Here is a 19,250-nt window from a genome sequence, read left to right as displayed (position 1 = left end):
ATTTGCAACCTTTTTGGTGGGGCTGTAGTACCTTAAGTGTCCACTTGAAGCTAGCGAGCAAATTGCCAATCGGTCACAAATCAAAATGTCAAAATTGACAGCCGAATTAAATATGTTTACATTCTAGAAAAAACACTGGTCAAGGTTAGATTATTTAAACATACAAGACAACTGAGCAGAGCATGCTTGTTAATTGAATTCCCCCATGTGAATTACATTAAGGCTGTGGCACTTACGGTTGTAAAGGGGTGGAAAATTTTCGGTAAATTTCCGGAAAGTTTCTGGTAAATTTTCAGGTGAAGTTAAGCTGAGGAATTTTGGAAACATTCTAAATTGGAAACTGTCCATGGAAATTATGGGAATTAACTGGGAATGTAGGGTAATTTAATGGAAAGGTATCATATCCAAGCATAAATACTTGTTTTGTTATAAGCAGACATCCATCCAAAATAATACAATTAAAACAGATTTATTTGTAAGTAGAACTTTATCAAGTGTTAAATATTTTTTTGAACAACCAATTCTTTCATTGAACAACAAAAACATGAATGTTTAGTTAAATAAAAAGTCCCATTCAACATAGAAGTAAAAAAGCATCTTCCTTCAAGCTTCTCAAGCCTAGCCTCAGCATTTTTGCTAAACCCTTTCAGGCAATGGGCTCTTCCTAAGATCCCTATTAAGAGCCAACCTTCAATTTAGTAAATTCCTGGTTTATTCCCATGGAAAGTATCCAACTTTGAAAATTCCCAGAATTTTGCAACCCTAGTGGCGCCAGTTGACTAGTTCGCCTAGGTTTGGGCAAGTGTCCCATACACAGAGGCTGCAGCCGGCCCGTTTGATGACAGGCCTCGCCCATTTGCTACATCTTTTTCCCTCACCCTCTTTTCCCTACATTTCCTGTCTCTTTTTAGCTGTCCTATCTAATAAAGTTGAAACCGCCAAAAAATATAACCCCCCCCAAAAAAGTTACATCAAGGCTAAAAGTTACAAATTACAGGTGTGGTTCTTTTGAGTGGTTTGTAGATAAAACACAAATTAATCACCAACATGGAGACTCTTGTAATTGGCCAGGATTTCAAATTTCAAGAGGCAAACAGTTCCACAATTACTTAACTGCAGATGATTGCCTGCCTTAGTTTGATCATCTGATGAGAGAACTGGGCTGTGTTAATGAGAATGTAATGGTACACTACTCTTTGTTCTCCTACTTTACAATGGGTTTCATGGTTACTTTTAAAAAAAAATAGCTGTACAAAAGAAAAAGAACGTGAGAGAATGATTTTTAATGATTTTTCAAGTGCACATAAAGTCAAAAGAAGAATGACATAAATAAAATAATTATCTGGATGTCACCGAAATAACTGTTTCATGTTTTCTACCTGAAGAATTCAAAGGCTCCAGTGATGATTAAAGAACAAAGGTCTGACAACAAGGACAGACAAGGAGCGGTCTTGGAAAATTGGTCTATAATTAAATGTTTACATAATTCGACGGTTCATTTTGGTTCATTTTAAAATTTGAGTGCCTCACAGAGACAATTTCCTCTCCCTAATTACAATTTCCTTTCAGTCTGACATTTACAAAGCAATCTTCAGATCTCTGGAAATGCGCTTTTGATTCATTATTTCTGCCTTCATCACAGTGCTTAGTGACAAGAAATGAGTTTATAAAATAAGATCTCACATTATCACGGCCTTTGACCTGTGCAGATGACTCATTATTGCATGTCAGAGGAAAGCTGAACATTTTTGACAACCATGTACAGTAGAAGAAGATCAGAGGGAGAAATGGGTTGATTCAATTCTCCCAAAATGCCGCTCTGCTATTGAAATGAACTGCAGGGACATCAAACATTTGAGGCTTGCGTAGCTTTCAGAGGGAAGACAGACTAAATTATTTGATGCCATCTGAGGCTCACATGTGCTGGGGATCACAATACAGCTGGTTGACACACTGGTGATTATTCATGGCACTCAACGCGTATTATCCCAGAGAGACTGAACAATGCTTTTCTGTTGCGGGAAGTGAGCAGTTGGAAGTTCTAACCTCTCCCAGAACAATGCGTTTCTCTCAACACAACAGAGGACTGGAGGGATGCAGACATCTCCGTCTCCCTTGGGTGTAATCTGACTTAGATAAATATTTGCCATGCAGTCTGAACATCACACAGAACCATTGTGATGCTCTTGTGAAGCTGGCTGTGATTGCTTTGCTCTGCCGCAGAGATGGGTTTAAAGCTTCAAGTGACTTTTACTTAAAATGTTCCTTCTTTGCTAAAATATCTACAACAAAATATCTGAAAATGGAAGGAAGAGAATATGGGAAATGAAGGCAAACCATCCTGAATGTTCAACAATCATATAGATAACAGTTCTAGGCATGAAAACCTCTCTGAAAAACCTTTAAAAACGCTCATTTCTAGAAGGTTGGAGGTTTTATTGTCTTTAAACGAGGCAAAAACATGTGGGTGAAGAATTGGCAGTGACACAAATTATATTGCTTTGTCTTTGAGCAGCTCTGGGAAAGCTGCTTTCTAATTTTCTGCTTACCCTACAGCACGCAGGCCCATGTAGCTTGTGTTTTACCATCACACACATCCATCACTTAGTCAAGAATCATATCAATACTTGCCCATTTCCCCATTTGGGGAGAGCTGAGTAGATCAATTCATTTAAAAGGAACCACAGCCAGACATCCGTTTTAGAGATTAGAGCATATATTGGCTAGTCATCTGATGGAGGGTTTAAGGTTCATTAAGTCAATGGAATCTTTAATCAATAGGCAAACTTTAGGTCTAGGCTTTTACGGCCCATTTTCTACTGCAGATCTAGTTACACACGCTGGTGAGACACAAAGAACTAAACAGCCAGTTTTCATGATGGGTTTTATTCAAACTTTCGAGTATTTTGCACACAGAGATGAGCTCATCGGACTGGAGGACTCAAACTTATTTGGATCAGAGAATTTCAAGAGGCAGATAATGCATTTCTAAAATGTCAGTCTTGAGGAAGAGGTCTACAAAGTCTGTATGGTAAAAACTGCTCTGTCCACGCTACGGCACAGCAAACATATGTGTTTACGGTGAGGATCAATTTTGAAAGTCAAAAAGCTATTCATATTTGATAGTCAAAGACATAGCATGAGAACATATGATTACACACCTTCATATCCTTACAGTGCTGTCCAAATGACAACACAGTCCTCAATCAGTGGCTTTATGTAAATCCCTCAACTCAAGTTTTTTCCTACAGTCAAGTCCATCCCTCCAAGGCTAAATCATGGGGGCATACTCCGGCCGTGATTCTTAAGTGTCACTTGTGTCCACCTGAATTATTGTTTGTGTGTAATGCAGGGGGAAGAAGCAGCATGCAATGAGGAGTGGTTGTGCCCTCTGATTGATTGTTAAGTGTTGTCCAGGAGCCCATTGCCAGACTCCACTTAACGGCCTGCACGGCAGAAAGCAATCAGTGGCTGTTACTAAGGGTCTCGTGGGGACGGGTCCGGTCATGATTGATCTTCACTGGATCTCTGAAGATGTCTCAAAGAGAACCGGGTTTCACCAGAGTCGAGTTCAGGTCAGGGAGAGTGGCCTCTGACTTGAATGTGTCTCAGAAACTTTGGATAGCTTCACACACAAAAAGCCAAAGTCCTTTTTAATGATTTCAGTTCTTGTTAGGAGGAAATGAGATGTCTTGGTGTGTCTAATCATGAGCAGTATTTTCCTGTGAGGCAGGTCAATTGGCATGACAAATTATGTGTATTTGCATACATTATTCATGCGGCATGTTAACTGAAAATTACTGCATGACGCAGGGTATTTTAACTGTAAAGTAAGTCCCAGTGGATATATAGCATATCTCCCGGCACTGCTGTACCTGAGGACACACATCACACTCACACACACTCACACAGCCACCATGAGTATCAGGCGGCAGAGCTGTCGGCTCTCCAGTGGTGTGTCAATGTGTTCAGTGACCACAACGCCTGGTGTTAGTCTCATTACAGAGGGATCAAAGGGACATGAGCTTCATAGCAGCGGGGACTCTCTTCAGCCCCCTGAGAAGCAACTCCTCCTCTAATCTCAAAGGTCACATTTAGTCATTCAAATATAAAACAGAATCACATCCCTCGCACCCATGTGACCTGCTGGAGTCTCCTCCAGAGTGGAGGAATAAGAAAAAATAAAAACAAAAACAGTTCCACAAAATCGGGGAGGAGGAAGTGTTTGCATGTAGAACAAAGTGCAGTTTCTCCTTCTGCAATAATTAGCCTCTGAGGGGCCTTAAAATGATGGTGATGACCCTGTTGATATTTAATCTAGACTAGAAGGTAATTTAAATATTCAATTAATATTCTGAGGCACTGTACCACACACAAACAATAATCCTAATTAAGAAGCTGAATGAGGATTTGTCCTTGCATAGAGTTATTATGACTGAAAATAACCGCTGTGAAGAGTGCAAACACTTGGACACTTGGTGTCTTTATATTTTGCATTGATTCAACTTTGCTCTTATGTCAAAGGCTGCACTCTAATTTATATACAGTAATGAATATGTTTCTATTTAACCTGCTATACATTTGTTCATACTAGTATAACATGCACAAAGTGTTCCTAATGCTACCTTCCATACGAATGTCTTATGTGTAAACACATCATTTCAACATATACTGTGCAGAGTACGGCTGTGCTCAAAGGTACAAACACGCTATGTTCACAATTAAAACCACCTCAGTGATTTTTGGTCATGGAATTTAGTTTTCCCCCTTTGAATGACACAGTGAGTGGACAATGATGGTGGCAGCTAATAACACTGCAGTGCCAGCAGCAGTTCCTCGTGATCTGAGCAGCTGTTCTGCAGTCTATATTGGCCTGTTCCTCAAGTGGAGAAAAAAAAGAGCAACCTAGATGAGAATTTTTTGCTTCAGTGGCTATTGAAAGATGAGGCAATAAACTGCTAAACTTGAGTAATCACACACTCCCTGAGGAATTTCTCAAATGGGGATGGTCAAAAAGCTTGAAATTTGAGCCCCCTCGCACACGGCCCAGGCTTTAACATTTGATGAGATTCATTATTGTGGGGAGCTGAATACAAGTGTCTTCTGATTACAGGGCCCACCATTAAAAGTTCCCACCAGTGTGCATTTCCATGCGAGAATGTCAATGGGATTAAAATCTCAATTCACCCCAGTCAATTCTCCAGTAACAAGATTTCATTAAAAGCAGGCAGGGATGAAAATGGACTCGAAAGCACTGAAACAGCTGGACTATAAATTATAAAAATGTGCTTTCTGCTAACTGAACACACCTTCAGCTTGCAGATGCATTATTATTTAATGTTTAGAGGAGCTGGTTTTATGTAAATTGAAGTCTTCTATTCTCTCCAGTCCCCTTCTCAATGCCAGGTACTTCCAAACCAAGCAAAGGGAGAGATTATGCAAACCAATTAACATATGAAAATAACGTATTAATATACTGTCTCTGAACTGTATCCAATCAGTTCCTTTTCACTGGCGTGTGTACAAAACAATTAAAATTAAATTTATACTGCTCTTCCTTAACATATTCCGCAGCAAATGGAGTCAGTGAGCAAATGCTGACAAAAGTTTTACAGGCCTATGTTCTTCCTTAAAGGCACACTGACTTTAAGAATATTTATAAGAAGCTGTGCTAATAAATTCCAGTCTTTGTTTCTCCCTAATGATGTGTGCATCTGAGACAAAGCAGTGAAATCCATAGCGGTAGCCAGGTGTTAATGAATGGCTTACATTATGCTGTCCGCTAATTACTACTGCACCATAAATAAAACACAAGACAATCAATTAGTGGTAGACGTGTGTTTGTTAGTCATGGGCAGCAACTTCCTCCAGGCCAAGGCTTTGCAGCAGACCTGCCTCTTCAGGGTGTAATTCTGAAATGGATAAGTTCAGATAAATCACATTTGGAACGTTAGTGCTACTGAATGCACTTCAGGCAATGCATTTCTTCTCTTTTACACCACAAGTAAACTCAAATTCAAATTCACATGAAGCAGAAAGTCTTTTCCACCAAATTAGACAAAAGAAATCAAACAGGCGGCTATCATCCCCCTGCCTTCTAATGGAGCTTTGCAAAAAGGCTTTCTCCTCTACTTCATACAAAGCTCCTCCAGTTTCCCAGACGCCAACTGGCTGACGCACCACACTTGATTTGAACCAGGGCAGGGGAAATCAGAGTGCATTAACACTGCATGTAGAAGGCACTAACCGAATGATCGCAGCATTATGCGGCCTCTGGCCTGGCCTATCTGCGTAGTTTGATGCATAATTTGAGCATTAATGTAATTTACATTTTAACACAGTCCCAAAAGTAAACTGATTAGTTGATAGTTATCTACTAATGTGCCAAGAGGACCCACATGTCACTTGCATGCAGGCGGAGGGACGGGATTACACATGACAAGGTTGGCCTTGCAGGAAAACAGACAAAGAGACAAAGCCTGCCAGAACCAGGGAGACACACAAACACAAAAACACACACACACACACACACACACACACACACACACACACACACACACACACACACACACACACACACACACACTTGCGAGGTAAATTGTTGATGTTCAGGTTTGCTAGTGTAGCATTTCTGTCTAAGAGGATCAATCTTTCTTTTTTATTTTCAAGGACGTTTAAACCGATCATACCAATAAGAAGGAGAATGTAACAATAAATCTGGAGGACATAACAATAGGAGTTCAGTTGTGTTTGCAGTCTTTGGACCACTCGGCACCATCTGCAGATTTGTGTTTGTACAAAGTGTGAAGAGAAGTTTGTCTTCCAGACATCGTATTAATCTAAAATTCAAATCCTAAAACTTATTAAAAGTATTTCTGGGCCATCAAATGTCTTTTATCTCTGTTCTCTCTTTATCATGGGACAAATTAGTGCCCCTGTAGATGACAGAAGCGCTTTAAAAAAAAGTGCAAGAGAGTTGCAGTCCCATGATGCAACGCTCCCAGCGGTTACATCTGCTCCTTTCTTTCATCTTTCTTCATTGTTAGGTGGGAGCTGTCACATTAGGAGGAGAATCGTGGCTTCTTCCCACCCCCAAGTACCCCCTTTTTTTCCCATTCCAGCAGTTGGCAGGGTGGCAGGCCCTATACAAAGGAGCGTGCACCAGGAGCACAGAGGGGAGCACCGTTAGAGGAAAAACAGTTTGGGAATTAAGGTCATTAATTTTCCACTTTCAAGGGCTGCCACACAGACGGAGATAAAGTCAGCATAAATATTCCACCGAAGTTTCTCCTGTTTTTCTCCTCTCCCCATTTTCATCGGCAGCCCATTTATCTCCGTGCTGTCAATTAGAGGCAAAAGCAAAGAACTAATTAGGAACTGTGCAATTTTAATTAGCTGTTTTGATAATTAAACTAATTGGTTCCCTTGTGTTTCTGCAATGTGTGCTGAGAACTTTTTTGATATCTGGGCAGCAGATTTTCCATCCGCTGGTTAATTAGTCACTTTTGCATTAAAAAGGAGCCTTCCTTAATAGCCTTAATTTGCAGTTGAAAAGAGAATCTACCATCAATAATTTGTGTAATTGGTAACCGTTTGATTGTAATTTAGAGGCACGGCCGGACAGCTCGGCATGTCTAATTCCTAATGACTAGGATTAAAGTTGGATTAACTGTTTGGGAAAGGGATTCACTCTCTCCTCTCCCCTACCCACCAAATGACACCTTGTCTGCATTTGATTGGTCATGAAATTCAAATTGACTAGGTGAACAGCAGGGCTTATATCATCCCTATTACTTCCTATATGGTGAGCCTTGTCAGGTTACATCAAAAAGATTCCCATAATTCCTACTTTCCACCCACCGCCTCAGGAGCTGCACGAGGAAGGGAATAAAAAAATGGTTACAATTTATTGTGTGATGTGTTAAAGCTCTGCTATCAAACCCATTTATGTACAACTCTGTTGGGAAAACATGGCCAAGAACAGCCACTAGGAGGAGCACAACCTTAAATCACAGAATAACAGAATAAGTAGATCTCTCTCTTCACTCAAACTTTATGCAAGTAGCAGCTATGCTTCTCTCTCTGGGTATTAGATTGAATAATTCACAGTCTCCTCATTCACACACATCAGCTGAATGTCTTGTAATAAGATGCAAGCATCAACTGAACCCAAAGAGGAGACACTACCTCCATTTATTTGGTGTTTTGGTGTTTTCCTTCAGTAGCAGGGCCACCAGAGGGAATCACACTGATGTTCACAGGTGTTAGCTTAAAGCTAGAATGCATTTGAATATTGCCAGAAGCTGGAAAACCTGGACTAAAAGCATATCATTCAGCATCTTACCTATCAGGCACCATCTCTATACTTTTACAACACAGAGCCCCGTCAGTGGTCTGATTAAAAAGCACCATTCATCCCACTTAGCTAGAATACAATTAAGGGACACGGCTTTAAAAGCCCAGCCCCGGAGCCTCTCCCCATCCCACATAAAAGGAGCACTCTCCACTGAGCCTTGCCTGTAAATATCATGTTTGATATGAGGTTTTAATCTGCTTAGCCATTCTGAACTATAGAATGGGCTCATCCTCTCTGTGAAACCCCCGTCCAATGGCTATGTGCCTGAGGAGGAATAGGAACACAACACTAGTGTGCCATCTGATTAGGTGGGGTTAATTACAGAGCACTGTTTTGTAGTGGCTGCATTTGAGAGCCGCCCATAAATAGATGGGCATGGCTAATGCATGCTCAGAAATGAATTTTAATTAACTGTGTATCAGAGAGGCCCACTCAGGGGCTTGTTTCTAGTATGTAGTGACCCCACTGTTGGATGTGGAGTGGGATAGGGTCTCCACCCCAAGACACTGTGAGAGGGGCTGAAGAGTACACCATGGCCTGCATGAGCCATGGATCACAGACACACAAAATGTTGTGTCCTAACACAAAGGTAATGTGAGTCATTTATATTGATAAGAACTACATTGATTGAGAGCTGTGGTGCAGCCTGATTAAGAGGGAGTTGGACTGATGGTCTATGCGGCTACATCACATGTTCAAATTAGAGTTAATCCAATATCGATTAGAGATACACCAATCCAACCTTTAGAGGTCTGATCTAGGCTCAGGTATTGGCTGACACCAGTACTGATCTGAGCTGATACCAGCATGAAACTAACAATCTGAATTTCCTACATTTGAGTAGTAGACTGATAATTATGTTTTGGGAACAGCAGGCTTTGCTTGAAATAGATAAATAAATAGATAGATAAATAAATAAATAAATAAATAAATATCAAACTGACTGTCTCATCATTTATTATGAGATTATAAATGTAACAAATGTAATAAATGTCATGGAACTAAGAGGAAGTACAATTCAGCTGTAAACCTTTAAATACAGCGGTCGATAAGTCAGGAATTACATTTTCTGTATTAAAAACTAGAAAGGAAAATGTCAACATTACATCACAATTATATCACAAAGTAACGCAAACAGACTTACATGCAAGTTATTTACCATAACATGCCACTGGTCAAGCATTCCCCTAATGGCAGTTGAAGCTGAGTCACAATGGATCCCCCCCACTGATCGTCCACTTTGTCATTGATACTTGAGCTAGCTTTTTTGAGCCTGTATCTGACTGATACGTGATCCCAGGATCAGATCGGTTCATCCCTAATATTGATTCTACACGTTTTGAGAACGGTACTAGAGTTGTTGCAAGAGCAATACCAGACCTGGTAGTATTGAATTGTTCTGATACCGGACTGGTTTCAATACCAGATTTGTTACAATGTTACAAAACCTAAACCAGAGTTAGCGCAATACTGATACTAGAGTTGTTTTGATACCAATACAGGAGTTGTTGGATACCGATACTGGAGTTGTTGGACACTGATACTGGAGTTGTTTTGATACAGATAGTGGATTTGTTTTAGAACCAACTGAGTTTTTCTGAAACAGATATTAAAGTTGGCTTGATGGCAGTACCAGAGGTTTCCCTAAACCAATACTGGAGTTGGTCCAACATCGAAACAGGAGTTGTTCAGATACCGGAGTTGGTATGGTCCTGAAACGTGAGTTATTTCAATACTGATACTAAAACTGTTTTGATACTGATTAGGGATGGGCATTTTCATCCAAAATACTATACGATAATCACTGGCATCTATTAAGCGATTATTCGTAAACGAGTGGGATGTAGTGCTGCCCGTAGCGGTCACTGGGTAGGTCTGTCTTGGCCTTTATGTCAGTGTTTCTGTGACGCAGCAGCGTGGCGTGTATGTTAACATTTTACAGCCTACGCAGTCTCTGCAATTATCTCCGTTTCTGAATCTCACACCACAACACATGTATTTCCAGCAACTGTCGCTAATATTTTGTCATGTTCTTTCACTATTTAATGAAGTTAGCATTCTTCTTCTCCTGTTAGCAAACAGCTTAAAGACGCTCCACAGCCACTGTCTGGCGGGAATACCGTATTACAACCAGGCACCGGTGAAAACGATGAAAATAGTACTTTCAAAATGAGATATTTGCATTAACTCTTCGATTTTTAATAAGTGAATGAATATTCAAGCATTCGAAAAATCATGTCCCATCCCTAATACTGATACTAGAGTTGTTATGATACCAATACTGGAGTTGACAGAAACTAGCTATAGAGTTGCTTTGTTACTAGAGTTATTCTGATACCTATATCAGTATTAGCCTGCAACACTGCCTAAAACACAGTGCCTGGTATAGGAAATGTTGCCAGTCTATGCACCGTTCCAAGTACTGTAACTTGTAAGCCCCGCAAATAAAATCAAGTGGAATTAAGTCAATTATGTTTGAAAATAACAAACAACAGTGAGGTGCTACTGAGGGATATTGAGTATTGGATAATACCAAGTCTAAGTATCAAATTTGGTATTGGAGAGAAAAAGGGGTTATCTAAACATCTCCTGATAGTGCCTTAAAATATTTTCTGAAGGTGAGAACAAGTCAATGTAACAACTCAACACCATAACCAATCAGCACCCAAAATCAACTGCTCGAAGTAAAGTGTGTGACGGTGACAAATGGTACTGGAGCCTTTGTATTTCAAGTGATGATTAAATACCTGAGACTCTTTAATATACATGGAACTACTACTACGACTTTTGTCAGATGATTCGTAAAACATGCGGGTTCCTAATATCGGGCCAATTAAGCTTACTTCTGTAATCTCCCAGCCTTCACACACCATTTTCGTTCCCTCTCTGGAAGTCTTCATTGTATTTCTTCAAATTCAAATGTCAAACGGCTATTTGGAGTCAAGCCCCGACGATACTGAGCCATTCTTTCCCCTTTCTTTTCCAGTTTTCTGTGTGATTGGATTAATTATGTGTCACTCACTTTGCTAGAGGTCAGCAAACATACATTCTCGGTCATAAGTCATCAATCTGTGTGACCGTGGTGATGAAAAGTCAAGCATGTCAGCCAGGAAGCCGGACAGAGAGGGATCAGCCCATTGATTTCAGGGCCAACCCAATCTCACCACAGCACGCTGCCCTGAGAACTGAAATTACCCCTATGGGCTATGTACAGTGAGCTTCATACCTTAGGTTTGTGGTGCATGATCACATTAGCGGAGCCTATCAAAAAGCTGGTTTGCAATGCAGTAAGAGGATGATTATGAAACAGAGCATGTTTGATACATATTCCTCTATAAGAACCTATAAATATGGTGAGATGTGGTTTAACTTGATAAAAATGCACTTTGAACATGGATGCGAAAATAGCTCTGGAACATTTCAGGTCACACAAACAAATTACATTTAGTATAGATGTTAAAGGTGACATATCATGCAAAATTGACTTTTTAATTGTTCTCTACCTGAAATATGTGTCCCTGGCATGTCTACAAACCCCCCGAGAATGAAAAAAATCCATTCTGCCCCTGTTTTGATTTCTCCACCTTTCTGTAAATGTGTGCTGAAACGAGCCGTTTCAGACTTCCGTGTTTTTGTTACGTAACAACAATATCCGGTCTGTCACGGAGTCAGAGCTTGGAGCTTGTTCAGCCCATAGACTGTATAAAATAATACTGAATCCCTCCTCCGTTTTTCATTACCTGCACACGTGTGCTAACAAGGAGCTTAGGAGGGAGGCATGCTAGTTGTAGGCTGTCTTAATAAACACAAAGGTCGGTTTTACTCCCCAATTCTGCAGATTTGAAGATCTAGTGGATGGTTTTTATTTGTCATGGAAAAGTGCTAGCGCTAGTTAGCATAGCGACATAGCTACATGTCGTAGCTGAAGCTGTGTACCAAGACACACGTCGACATACTGACAAATAAAACAACAAGAAACACTAAATCTGTGACCAATCCTTCAGAAAGGTCCTGCTGCCTTTCTGGCAGAGGTTGGTTTTACTCCAGGTCTGTGAGCAGCCGTGTATATTCAGCCAACATGTAAACATTAGATCAACGTGCTGGAGAGCCGAGGGCACATCCAATACCTGAGGGGGCGTGGTCAGAGAGAAAACAAACTGTTTTAAGCAGGGGTGAAGAAGAGGGCTTTTCAGGCATGCCAAAATCTGATTTCAAAGTGGTTTTTTTTTGCATAAACTTTAAAGAAATGTTTTGAGGACCTCTTAGACCAATATTGATGAAAAAAGCGTGATATGTCACCTTTAAAGGTTAACGTTTTGGTGCTTTTGGCGCCACCTTCTTTTCTGAGAGGTGCTTTGCTTTTATTGCTTTTCACCATCATCTTTACATGGAGACCCTTCCTGTAGAAGTGGTCCTCTTTGATTATTCCCTTTTTGGCTTTAGAGGCCATTGAGTCACAATGCTAGCTGAGTCGGGCAAAAATGTAGCCTATAGGCCTGCTTATGTGGATGTAAGATCAAGTGCCTGTTCTCTGGAATGTCCTGATTGACATCCATTTCATAATACTTCAAATGCAAGGGCTTTCATAATTGGACGCAGGCTTGATAACGACGATTCAACTTAATTTAGCGACAGACAGTAAGACTTCAATTTTACCAAAATATTGAAGACTATTAGTCTTCTCTAAAGAGGCCCGTGATCTGAAATAGTTCTACAATCATTATTATGACAATAAATTATCCTTATAATCATTTGATTGTAGAGCAGCTTATGATAATGAGCTTAGACTAGGGTTGTAATATCTGGTGCAAAATGTAACAGAAGGCAAGGACAGACTGAGCGCGCTCACACCACAGACAGCCTGCTGGCTGCTGACGAACCACCATCATTGTAGCTTATACTCCACTCCACTCTCCTAAATGGCTAATCTTTGTTGGATCTCACCCTTAATTGGTTAACAGTCTCCGCAGGGCAAGTGAAAGTGGTGCTATTTAAGGCTCCACCATGAAACAGCAACACTTTCATCTTGGCAATAACAGGCAACAATTATATTACCAGATTCGAAACTGAACCTTCTATCTACCCACTAATCAAAAACGCAGCCCATCTGTTGTGCTGTCTCTCTTGAAACGACGCTTTATCTGCAGCCTGTATGATAACTGTGTCTGGACCACTAATTAACTGCTAAATGGACCACAATTAGACGTTATTTCTATTAAAATCTGCAGAGAAAAAAGTCAGGAAATAAAAAACAATAGGCGCATTTCATGTTTACTCCAACTGTACCAGGCACCGATGGAGCAGCATCTCTCTCTCTCTCTCTCTCTCTCTCTCTCTCTCTCTCACGCGCATCCGCGACCGTGCGCACGTGCATCAAATACAACCTCACTAGCATGCGCGCTCACTCCTGCTCGCTCTCTCTCTCTCTCTATCACGCACATTCAGAATGGCAGGCAGACCAGTCACACACACACACACACACACACACGCACACACACTTTCCCTTAGCTGTGCTTTTGTGTTTTGTCAGAATTAATGAGAAAAGTTCCCTTGCCCTAGGGGTAATTAGTGTCCTTGGAGTTAAATAAGCTAATACTTAGACACCTCTGGCACAAGCAATTATGTTTGTGTATTGAATAATTGATTCAAAGAGGGGGGAAGGGCTGCTAATCAGATCTGAGCATAATGAATTGATTTAATTAACAGGGGAATCCGAGGGTCTCTGGAAACTGCGCGCATTTATTCAGTAGCAGCAGAGGCGAGCGCGGCACATAAACTGGGAGCGAGGCGGCGTGAGTTTGCTTTTAGCACTTGTCACATTTTGCAATTGGATTTGTTTGAATATAGTTGATGTTTGGGAGCAAATGAGAGCGAGAAAGCGAGAATATTAACAGCGAGAGGAGCTGAGTCGTTCAGTCTGAGCGTCTGATCCGTCCGTGTGCGCACACTTCTTACACAGAGACGACACTATAGATTTATATCGCTTTTCATTGTTTTGCCTTTTTTTGACTCGCATGGAATTTATCAAGAGCAAGCAACGCGGTTTGATCGCTATTTATTCGCGTTACTCTTCAGTCCGGATAGTGGGGGATCTCGTCTCGTTCACAACGCCGTGTTTGAATTATTATTGATAGAAAGGAGAGGAAGAGAGAGAAAAAAACCGTGCAGACGGCAATTCATCTTTCCAGGGTTTTTTTATTTTTATTTATCGAGGCGTAGTCTAGTCAACCGCGCGTTTCAAAGCCATTCCAGGAGCAGCAGCTGCGAGCAGACCGAGCCGTGCAGCCTGCTGGAGCCGAGGACGGATCGCCCGGGGAAGGACTCCTCGTTCCTCAGGACGATGGTGTTGGACAAGGAAGAGGGTGAGTAACATCTCCGGCCGTAGGATGCAATAACATGGAGGGGTGTATGACACGGAGAACAAGTGACATTTTTATGTGTTTACCCCGTGTACCCGCAGCCTCCGCTTTGTATCCGTTCACTCAGGCTCATTTCCCCGCGACAGGCTCCGTGTTTTTCCGCGAGGAGAAAGCTGCACACCGGGGCTGCTCTCTGCACCGTGAAGTTACACAAAGAGCGTGTTACTATCGACTAAACTGCAGTTTAGAGTGGGAGACTTGTGTTGTTTATTTGGAGCAGGTTTCGTCTGATGTATAACCCGGAGTTTTGAGGAGACTCCACAGACGCTGCAGTGCATGTGGCTCCTCTCTTTTTTTCCCCTTCCCTCCTCTCTTAAGTGCTTTTCGCGTCTGTGAAGTTAGCGAGGCAGCCTTTGACATCAGCACGGGATGGGAGATGACAGCAGAGTGCTTTTAACTTGATTGCAAATTATGGATAGCGCCGTGCTACGCTCGCTCACTCACTTTCCATCCAAATAGGCCTCCTTGCATTACTTATCTATTTCAATGTATTTAGGTTAATGGGTGAGGCAATCTAATTAATTTTAATTTAAATCAAACTCGCCTCTAATGACGTCCCATTTTGGATTAAACTGATGGGGGAGATGTGCAGTGCGTTTATCCTTGCACACTCTATATGCATTTTAATACATTTATGCAACATTTTAATATTCGAAGGGAGACTTCATGCATTTTATGCACATTCCAAGTTTTTTGTTCTTCCTCTCACACTTCTCTCAGACAATTACGAGGTTTGTTTTGGAGACCACCTGCTGAGATGCACAATGACAACCTTATCTAAACTGAAACACATTCATGTGTGTTATTTTCTCTAAAGTACAGTATACAGCTTGTGCACATCTGAGTTTATCCAGACCCCCCCCCCCCCCCCCCCCCCCCCCTCCTCCTCCAAAAGTAATGGATGCATTTGCAACCCATTATTTATGTCTGAAAATTGATATTTCATATCTCTTAGCAGTGCATCCTTTCACTTACACATCTAAAAAACCATAAAAGGTTTGCGGCAGGGACATAAATTGGTCTGTCTGGATGAATCAGTGTTGTGCTGCAAATGTACCTAAATTAACTCAACTGTAAATTGTCTCCTTCGGATGTCTGCTGAGCTAAAAGTTCCCTATATGATTCATGATTCAGATTGCTTTTAACAGTTATTGGCTAAGCAATATGGTAAATGTACAAGGTGATGCAAATGGCATTAGTGGGAAAGGATGCACAGGAGCATGTAATGCAGTCAATACTACATTAACTACTGATGCCCAATTACAGAAGCAGGGAGAGTGGCTTTTAGGAGCATTAGGACTTGCAGAAAAGCTGAGATCACCTGCTGCTCATTGCCTAAAAGCTTCACCCTTTATTTGCTGGTCCTGAGCAGCAGCAGCAGCAGCAGCAGCTCCAGCAGCAGCTCCAGCAGCTTCATTTTGGCCAGGTTGTCAACAGAGCTGCGTGGATCTGGTCTCTTTCATTCTGGTGCCTCTTAGCATTTATTGGCTCTCAAGTTATGGGCTTGTCAATTCAACCTTCTCGTCTAATGCATCCACTTAGTGCCTGCACAGATGTGTTTATGCAGAGGGATGAAGGTGTGGGTCTGTGTTTTGGCGTCTGTTTCTTTTGATTGATTCACATTTATGCGTGTGTGTGCGTGTGCGTGTGCGTGTGTGTGTGTGTGTGTGTGTGTGTGTGTGTGTGTTTGCGTGTTGCTGGAGTGTTCATATTTCAATCCTTATGAGGCATATTAAAGAAATTATTGGAGTGTATGGTCTCGGGTTCAAACCCTGCAATACTTGTTGGCAACTCAGTAAAGCATGCAATTGTTTGGCAGACGGTTTTTTGAACTCTGACTCCTCTTTGAAAGTCTGCAACAGTTTGTGAAGCAAAAGCAATAACCAGAAATGAATCACGAAGCTGCTGCTTATCTGTCTGTTACAAATCATCTGATCATTATGAAGATTTAAAGATGCACTTACAATTTCAAACACTCAGTTGTAACTCTCATTTGAACTTAAAGCATCAAACTGGAATGTTTTCTTGTGTTAGTGAAATGCAGATACCTGGATGTCTTGTCACAAACTGCATTCAGCTATCCAATCAGATGATGCCGTTATTAACTTATAATACACACTATAACACAGAGCCCACTCTGTAAAAGGCAAACAGACACTCTTTCGTAAAATGACCCCATATTCAGGTCAAGCTCCTGCATAGCAACACATGTATTACCTCCCTGTCCACATGTTATTTCACCCTGTGACATGACGCCTCCAATTTACGTCTAATTTAAGAGTTAAAAAAGCAACTCAGCCATTTTCTCTCCTCCTCTTCGTACCAGCTGCAGGAGAAGAAAGTGGGTCCACACTGAAGGCAGATTTGTGCTCAACATTAACACAACTACAGTATACTCCTCACAGAGCTCAGCAAGCAGAGGAAGAAGAAGAAGGAAAAAAAACCTCCAGCTACTGATAAATGTCTGGTTACCTTTTTCTTGTTAATTTATGACCCTGTTATCTTCCTGTCCTGTGAAATCCGCACATTCATAAAGCATGTGATTGAAAAGCAATGCTTCAGATGAATACAGACTGCTGATCTGTCGGCTGCTGTAATAAAACTTGGGCTTCAGGCTCCGATTTTTATTTTGAAATAATAAGAATTGCTTCATTCTTTACCGCTGTTACCATGGTAATACTGTCTTGTAGCGATGTTATATTGATTTAGAAAGTGGACAGTAATATTTCTTTTCTGTTATTTGGTTTCTGAGGGTTGATTTCTAATTTCCAGCTGGAGATTACTTTTATATGTTCTTTAAGTCTTTTTCACTTTTCCAAAGGAATGCAATTTGCTCTCCTGTATTTGCTATTTTCTCAGCTTATTGGTTTGCTCTGACTTCGAAATTAAACTTGCCCATTTCAAATATTGAAATTACGTCGGGTTTTTGTGCTCAGGGCCCTGAACAATATTACAAACACATTGCTTCGCTTGATATTTTCTTAAGTCACCACAGTTTTTTTTGGAAGAAGAAATAAAGCCTTATTATTACAGGCAGCTGCTCCGCCATTGCAGCACTTTGCTATGACATGTTTTGCGCCCTCTCAGCTTTGACCATCCATATCAAACTAAGCCTTTTCTCCTCATTCAGTTTAGCTAAATTAACACATAATCACATTTTTACCATTTCACTGAGTATTTCTTTCCATCTAATCTATTCCTGATCTTCAAATGTAGAATTCCCACTGGAGATAATTCTGCCTGTCACCACTAACCCTCTAGATGCCTATCAGTGCTGATTGTTTCACATCTTTGAGTGCTGGAGATGTGTATCATTTTCCATAATTTTAGTGCGATTCAAAGGCACTGAATTGAGCCGTATGAGACACGTGTTAGCGAGCGCGCCCACCTGCCTCCCATGTAAATGGCTGCACTCATCAGTGTGGCTCGCAAACTCAATTATGCACTCTTGAGCTGTAAGAGCATCCCTTTCATTATTGCCAGAGGCCACATGCTAGCCGTGTTATCATACAAATCCTCACAACAAGATCCGGCTTCCACACATGCATCACAGGAAACAAGTCGTTCTCTGCAGTGCTGTCCAGAGTCTTACTTTTGTCGTCATTCACTTTAAATGATTTTCTTTTCAATGTCAAGAAAAATTCCTGGTATATTCTTGGTTTGTGTGAGAGGAGCGAGAAGGTTGGAGAGATAAAAGAGTAACATTGAAAATTACATGAACAAATAAGAAACTCTAAGCTGCAAGGCCAAAAACATATCACAACAAATGTCTCAATGAAACCTTTTACAAAATCCACAATGTGCTGACAAGTTGAGACGAATCGATACTCTAAACTACATTTCAAAACCACCTTGGAGAAACCTGATGTCTTATTGCAAGGTCTGAGACAAATGCAGACATGCACACAAGTACTGCTGACACTCACTATTCTCTCCAACTATTCTCGCCTGCAGAAAATAAACCCCCAATAACCTCATCTGCAGTTGAAGTGGAGTAAAAATAAAAACTAGTGCATCATATAATGCAGTTTACATGACATGATCAAACATTAAAGTTTACATATGCGATACTTAGCTGCTCATCACATGCACCTGTTGGAATCAAACCACACTCCAGTCTCCTCTCAAGCTGCTGTTTGTGTCTGTCTGCAAAAAATACATATATGTCTGAGCAAACACACACATGCATTCTTCTTCTTTCTGCAGCATCTCATAAGTTGTTTGCAAGTGAAGTTATTTATTCTCCTGTTTATCATCGCGCACTCTCTGTTGTGACTTGTTTGTCATTCTGATGCACTCTGTAAAGCTTAGTCTTCGCTCTCTCTGGAAAATCATCTCTCCTTTATTCTGTCATCATAGGCTTAGCAAAGACGACAGGAATGATGGGAATGTGGCATGACATGCAGCAAAGTTCTGGAGAAGAGCAGATGTCAAAACTACAATGTCACCAGCTTTGGTTTCTTTGGCAGCTGAGT

At 41.0% G+C, this 19,250-nt stretch overlaps 1 protein-coding gene and 1 long non-coding RNA gene across 4 annotated transcripts in view; one reads left to right on the top strand and one right to left on the bottom strand.

Moving 5' to 3' along the window:
- Positions 1 to 19,250, bottom strand: part of LOC117810429 — a 200,547-nt gene that overhangs the window by 106,204 nt on the left and 75,093 nt on the right. The window contains exon 3 of one of the 3 annotated variants that reach the window (XR_004630782.1): positions 5,270 to 5,912. The exons of the other annotated variants lie outside the window; for them this stretch is intronic. This is a non-coding gene — a long non-coding RNA (uncharacterized LOC117810429). Of the gene's footprint in view, positions 1 to 5,269; positions 5,913 to 19,250 lie in introns of those variants that run through there. 3 annotated transcript variants of the gene reach the window in all.
- lmo1 (LIM domain only 1) overlaps positions 13,918 to 19,250 on the top strand; it is a 31,814-nt gene continuing 26,481 nt past the window's right edge. Inside the window, exon 1 of the mRNA XM_034680266.1 lies at positions 13,918 to 14,718. Within this exon, the coding sequence (XP_034536157.1) occupies positions 14,697 to 14,718 (22 nt within the window). The 5' untranslated portion in view covers positions 13,918 to 14,696. The remainder of the gene's footprint in view (positions 14,719 to 19,250) is intronic.

Source organism: Notolabrus celidotus, chromosome 3 (genome assembly GCF_009762535.1).
Source record: "Notolabrus celidotus isolate fNotCel1 chromosome 3, fNotCel1.pri, whole genome shotgun sequence".
In the NCBI taxonomy this organism is placed as follows: Eukaryota; Metazoa; Chordata; class Actinopteri; order Labriformes; family Labridae; genus Notolabrus; species Notolabrus celidotus.
This window is presented reverse-complemented; position numbering and strand designations above follow the sequence as displayed.